The following is a 6,963-nucleotide window of genomic DNA, read 5'->3' on the forward strand; positions in this document are numbered from 1 at the left end:
CTTTTTGCTGTTTTTCTATTTACATCTATTTCAGCACCGTGGACAGCACCAAAGTCCGCCTAATATAGCTTAAACAGAAAAAAACAACACAAACACACAAAAAATTAAATTATTTAAAACTGTAAGAATTTCGCTGCAATCTGTTATTGGGGCGACTACTGAATGATAGCGCAGTGTTAATGCCACATACGTCTGCGTTATATGGTCAAATATTAATCAATAGTAACATATGTCAGAAAATAAAAATTGCTCATTTACTTAAAACCAATCAAAGAAATCAACGAAGACGCCTATGATTTTACCTATGTCTTATTCTTAATATTTAACTTTTGCTATTTTAACATTTTTTCAAGTTAGATTATGGATATATTCTTATTTTCAAGTGCAGCCTAAACTTTTATTCAGTCTTAAAAATTTAAGTTTATGTAGCCTGTAATAAAATCTTAATGGGAAAAAAAAGAGAGTTTCAGATCTGTGATCAATTATTGGGTCTGCAAAACGCCTAACACTGCAAAACTATTCACCCTCGAGTGATTTTATAATATAAAGTGTGTAATATCTTGTGCAGGGGGCATTAATTAATCTATACAATAACTCCCTAAAAGTGTACTATGGATATTGACAGCAAATTGGAGAATATTTGCATTAAAAACGCACAGAAAACAAATCTACAATTTTTAATTTTTGTTAAAATGAAATAAAAACAGAACTTAAATATTGGTTAAGACGGACATTTTTAAGAGTGTAGATTGCAAAATTCGTCAATTAAAAAATCTACTGTCATTCTTTAAAACAAAATAAGTTTGCTTTTTTGCATTTACTCTTTTTCACCATTTTACGATTTAAAATAATTTTCGTGAGACTTATTGCAGCCTCAACTTTAAGATGCACGCACGTTCGATATCCTCTTAAACTTTAAATTCAGTCTCAACACGCCACTGATACACGGAACAGCATTTCTGGATGCAACACATGCACCCAAAAGTGATACTGAAGCTAAACAGGCGAATAAAATTCAACAGCTAGTCACTAACTCAAATATGATTACCTTGAGATTAGGCACTAATTGCTTGGGGTTCATGGAGACCAGCCCACCATAAAGCCAGGAGGACTTGGGGAGTTGCACTGTGGGTTTCTACAAAAGAGAGCGATGAGAGCACACACGCTTCCAACAAGTCATTCTCAACAGCTACAAGCTGCACACAAAGACCACACACCGCGCCAAAGACATGTTAATGTAATCCCAAAGTTCTCACTTTTCTCCCGAACAAAACCAGCTCTGCAAAATACCTAATAGAAGATAGTTTCTGATGCTGCGAAGATTTCACTTAAAACTCTCCAAAAGGGTTTTTGGGGCTGCTGCCTGGTGGCCTAAAACTGGGTCTGCTGCCTTAAAGTGATACACGCAGAAGTTTGGTTTCCTATTTTAATGAAAATCACGGTTTCTTGATCATTTTTTGTGCAAAAATACTCTTTTTGGTCCAAAGTTGCATGCCAAACGATAAAGGTAAGTGTCGCCTGAAAAGATTCACTAAAAACAAAAATCACCTCAAATGCCTATCCTAGACTTAAAATATAGGAGCCTTATAAATAAATATGCTGCTGAGTCCCAGTCAAAGCATTTTAACACCAAGGTTTTTAAGGATTCCTTCAAAACATCAACACATATTTAAAGGTTGCATTACCATCAGTGTGAGGATAACCAGATAGGTCATATATTTTACAATATAATATTTCATAATTATGGATGAAAAGGCCAGAAAAGAGACGGGGTAATGGGCAAGAAATCCTTCAGTGATCCCATGTAAAAGTCATGCATTAGATGCGGAAACAGTAGTCAGGTGCACATTAGGCCTCGAGGGCTGATGCAGCTGCACGTGAGCGATTATCGACAGTACTTTTGGACAACATACGCTGGCATTATTTTATGATTTTTTGGGCAATAATTGGCTATAGGGCCAAATATGAGTGTTTTCGTTTTAATTCTAAGCCAGAATTTAGGCTACAATAACTCATAAAAAATACGTTATGGAGAAATCTGACATAAAGAAGGTGCAGGGTCACAAAGGCCACCTTGCTTACGAATAGCTCAGGCGTTTACAAAATTAGACTATACAGATATTATCATTTAGCTAAAAACAACAGATAATTAGCCAGATTTTTTTGTATTGAAAATATAGGCTTTAAATCTTTGTTAAACTATAAGCATTTGTTGTAACCAAAGACAAGATATTTATTTTAAAAAAATAAATAAAAATTGTAATCAATAAATAAAAAAGATATACTGCATCTTAGTCAGACCCAAACAATATGAATTATAGCTATTTATGAGGTGTCTTTTCATCCCTTTATATTTTTTCTATTTTACTACATTTTGAGTGATATTATAGGTACAGTAAAAGAATAAAATGGTGATATGTTAACATAAACAAACATTTACTTGTTTTGCTTTCACAAATAAAAAATAGTTGGAGAAAAAAACAATTTTAGCAATAGGAGCGATGACAACACTGGAGAGGAAACTACTCGTTTTCAGCCGTAAACGAAAATCACCTGTCGTTTCTCCGTCGCTTAGCAACCGCGCCGTTTACTGTTAATACCTATAACGCTATTAGGTGGAGGGAAAATAGTGTCTAATGATTATTATAGCTATTATTTACAGAGCCTACAATTTGGGAAAAATAAATGACCGGTTGTGTGTGTTCGTCATTGCCGCCGTTTAGAGAAAAAGCAGATCAAGCATAAAACGCTTCTTAATCTTTCAAGAAATGTTTGTTCTGGTTTCTTATTGACGCCGACCACAAACAGCATTTCTCCGTTTCTTTTCAATTCGCCCCCTGATTGATTATTGATAACGCAGGTGATACAGCCTCGCGCCCACAGTTCGGCTTCGCGAGTTATTTGAGGAGAACGCCGCGCTGTTTGGTCAGGGATTTCTCATCGATAAGCTTGTTCTTTGCGCAGCGTTTTGTGTTTGATGTTGTGAGCCGAAAGACCTCACCTTTCTGACTCACGCGGACAAACACACACAGAAAGCGAGAAGAAAAGCGCTCATGAAGGCGCCGTTTACTCTGCAGGGCACTACATGTGTGAGCTGCAGCCTTTCACGATAAGCCTGATCGCTGTGGGATTTGTTAGAGAATAAAACAGAAAAATAGGCTCCAGTATTTAATTGTCATGTCAGAATAAGAGCCTGAGTGTTGATTTAGTGTTTAGACTGGTTAGTTTGCCAAACATGTGGCTATTTGATGACATGGATGTCTGGTTCTTGATATTTCTACACACACTAAAACCTTAAATCAACATTTAAAAATCCATTAAAAATATAATGTAAGCCGTAGATCTAGTTCTTTTAAATATTTAAATTAGTAATAATAATAACAATGCACTGTTTATAATTGTTGCTCTATTGTTTGTTTTTTCAGAGTATTTGCGCCATTTTATACCGCATATGTTGACATATTTCACAAAAAAACCTTAACTGTCTTGTTTCCATAATTTATTAATAGGACTGTTTTGTAGTAAGTCAAATATCTATATAAGTTACAAAGAAATAAAACGTACAAATACCAATGAAACGACAACAAACCGGCAATAGCGTCAAAAACTTTGTACAACAGATAGCTAAAATTCAAACCTTTTACAGAAATATACAAGCTAGATCTACGGCTTACATTAAATTCTATTATAAATCAGTGTGTGTTTGTGGAGTCTCCGTGTTCAGGTTTTCCCAACTAATGCGGCCTATATGACTGCTGATTCTTCTTTTGTCTCGATATAATTTACATAAATAAATCCAAAGTCTTCCGCAGTTTCTGGTCAAGTTTTGAAGTTTTCCCCCCTTCCTTATGTTAGTCACATTTCCTTCCAAAAGGTGAAAATTCAAGAGGAGCTGTACCGATTTCACTTTGTTCAGATGCGCACATTTACAGTGAAACTTGTCGAGTCTTGAAAGAAAAAAAGGTATTTTTTTCTTTAAATATATAAGAGTTGGTTTTAAATAATAGCCGGCGCCTCTTGTCACCACGTCCTGCCGTATAACAGGGCCGAGCACTGCAGGGCCGAGCCGTACTCCGCGCCGGGGGAGTTGAGGTGAGACAGGCCGGCCACTTGGCTCTGCAGGGACGGCGGACTGGAGGAGTGCGGCGCCAAATCTGGAGAGTGACCTGTGCTTCCCACCTGCTGGCTCTGATGCTGCCCGAGGCCGGACGTGTTGTTGGACATGATCATGACGTTGCCTCCTTGCTGGTGGAGGCTCTGCGCGGAGGACGTGGGCGTGTGGCCGCTGCCTTGGCACGGCTTCCCGTCCTTCACCAGCACCGGCACGGCCACCCTCCGCGGGGACTGCTGCTGCTGCTGCTGGCACGAGCCGCTGTCCTGCTGCAGCTGCTGCTGGGACACTTTGTCTTTCGCCTGTCTCTTCATCTTATATCGGTGATTCTGAAACCAGATTTTCACCTGGGTCGGGGTGAGGTGGATCATGCTCGCCAGGTGTTCCCTCTCCGGCGCAGACAGGTATTTCTGCTGCTTGAAGCGTCGCTCCAGCTCGTAGACCTGCGCTTGGGAGAACAGCACGCGTCTCTTTCTCCTCGGGGTGCTGGACAGGGAGCCCATGCCTTTACCCACGTCTGCCAGGGAGCTTAGGCTGCCCATGCTGCCCATGTTCATGCCCGACGACGAGCCCATGAAGCGAGAAACTGTGAAAAACCCACAAAATTAATACAAAGAAATGCCTGATTTTATATGCAACAAGTGTTTAACTGTCTCTATAAATCCCTAGAAAAATAACTTTTAGGCCGATGATTATTTTTTACCCATGAAACTATGGCATACAGGGACAAGAGTTGAAAATTAGCAATAACTCTTTATGCATTTAATTATTGGAACTATTAAACTGCATAGTCCCCAGCAAATAAAATTCAAAATTGCAATTGCAGCCCTGATCGTTATTCCCATGAATTACCATACTCTGCATTTGACAAGCAGCTGCGTAAAAAGTAGTCCTAAAAAGCTTCCTAAACAGGTGCCCTTATCCATACAAGCAAACTTGAATTCGCGTAAAACTCTAGGCTATTTCATGCATTACCAGCTAAATCTCTGAGCACAAATCGCAGCAATAGTTTACGATTTACAGCATATTAGTATCCTATTAATGTGATACCCAACATTAAATTATCTTTAAAAACGCACAAAGCTTGGAGGACAGTTCGGGCACCCCTATATGGATACTTTCCCAGTATATATTTCGCATGGATTGAATGAAAGATTGTGTTTTATTTTTGTTCTCCCTCGTGATAACATTAAAAGCTAGCGGCTGAAATATAATCTGGAGAGGGTATGGAGAGTGCTTATGGCACACAGGAAGCTCCAAAAATACTCAAAGCATGCACATAAAACGACATTTTCACCCTTAACACAACTCAAAGCTGAAGTGAAAGTACAGGTGCAGTACTCACTGGTGGAGAAGCGCGGGTCCGGGTTGGCTCCGTACCAGCCGGTGGCCGTGGTGCTGCCCCTCATGCCGTCCTGGTACGACGGCAGGTCGCCCATGTTGCCCAGGTTGCCGTTACAGTAGCCCCCCATGGCCGTGTGTGACAGCTGAGAAACACCTGCCGCAGTCATGTGGTACGCCGCAGACACAGTCCCATTATGGCCCATGTGGTGCTGCTGCATCGCCGCCTGAGAGACCTGCGGCTGCCGGTAAGAAGTGAGAGGTGCCCCCAAGTTGTTATTCTCCATACTTACTTTCTTATAGCTCTCCTCAAGAGGACTCAAGATATCGGAAACAGAAAAAGGAGTCGTATGCTTAGGGCTCATCGACATTGTTCTGGGGCTGGAGAGGGAGAAATTAGAAGGCAAGGCAATCTCTCCTTCTCTCTCTTTTTTTTTTTTTTTTTTTTTTTTTTTTTGGCCAAAGCCCCTCTGGTTCCTGTTGTCTCAACGTCGATCCTGGTAGATGAACACGTAGGAGAGCGCCTCAAGTCCGCCTTAATTGGATTGAGTGGGAGCTCGGTGCTGGCTTTGGTTTGTTTTAGCTGGGTGCCAGGTTTAAGGCTACCATCAGAGGCGGGGCATCCGCAACAATACAAAAACAGCGCTAGCCTCCTTTCGCCCCGAGCGTAATTTCACTTACAAGACATGTGCTCCCCTCCCACTAACAATAACATAAGCGCTGTACATGATCATAAACGTGGGTCCCGGCGGCGGCGGCGCGCGCTGTCCGGGGCTCTGCTGCCGCTGTTTGGAGTTTGTGACTTGTTGCTGCCGCTGATAAACACGCCGCTGCACCTTGGGACTGCACTGACCACAATACACTTTATTAACTGTAGTGATGTTTACGAGGGCCTCTTGATGAAAGGAGGCCTATATGGACTTGAGAGTTGGAGAACCACTCCTCAGTTGAACTACTGACTTTTAATGGCCATGAGAGGCCTCCAGTGATTGCAGGATTGTTTGTGTTATGCCTTATCGTACTCAGACATGCAAAAGTGCACTTGCGGGGAGGGAAATTGACTGATACTGATAAGTAAATAAATACACATCCGCGTGTTAAGTGGCTGCGTAAATGATTAACCCCCCTCGTTTTATTTTTCTTTTGATATCATTGGACGCAAGCAGCGTGTTACCTACATTCAGATGCACACACTCGTCCTAAAAGACCCAGTAAAAAAAGAAGTAAAAAACGCACACACACACACACACACACACACAAAAAAAAACACAAAATAGAGTCTGGAGTAGGAGAGGCTCTCATGTGAAGTTAACGGCGTTCAAGTACTCTCCTGCAGCACAACGCCAGGTAGCCCTCAGTAGCATCTTGCCTTAATGCTCAAGGAGCCATAACAGTTTAACTCAATCATGTCTAATTTCTAAAATTTTACACATGAAGCATAAGAACAGATTTTGGCTGCACCCAACAGCTTTGAAGTCCAAAAAATAGGATTCTCTGCCCCATGCTTCTCA

General features: G+C 41.0%; 1 protein-coding gene across 1 annotated transcript; it reads right to left on the reverse strand.

The window, feature by feature from the left end:
* Positions 1-4,020: 4,020 nt before the first annotated feature.
* On the reverse strand, positions 4,021-5,823 carry nkx2.1 (NK2 homeobox 1). The gene is made up of 2 exons (XM_042501331.1): positions 5,457-5,823; positions 4,021-4,697 (listed from the first exon to the last, which is right to left on the reverse strand). The coding sequence occupies exons 1-2, from the start codon at positions 5,821-5,823 to the stop codon at positions 4,021-4,023; spliced, it is 1,044 nt and encodes a 347-aa protein (XP_042357265.1).
* Between the last annotated feature and the right edge of the window lie 1,140 nt (positions 5,824-6,963).

The sequence above is a fragment of the Plectropomus leopardus genome, chromosome 14 (genome assembly GCF_008729295.1).
Source record: "Plectropomus leopardus isolate mb chromosome 14, YSFRI_Pleo_2.0, whole genome shotgun sequence".
In the NCBI taxonomy this organism is placed as follows: domain Eukaryota; kingdom Metazoa; phylum Chordata; class Actinopteri; order Perciformes; family Serranidae; genus Plectropomus; species Plectropomus leopardus.

What these genes read in the sequence shown, in the direction of transcription:
- nkx2.1 (XM_042501331.1), bottom strand. Translation starts at nt 5,823, where the DNA reads ATGTCGATGAGCCCTAAGCATACGACTCCTTTTTCTGTTTCCGATATC. An exon ending in GGACCCGCGCTTCTCCACCA is followed by an intron (nt 4,698 to 5,456) that starts GTGAGTACTGCA and finishes GGTTTTTCACAG; the next exon opens with TTTCTCGCTTCATGGGCTCG.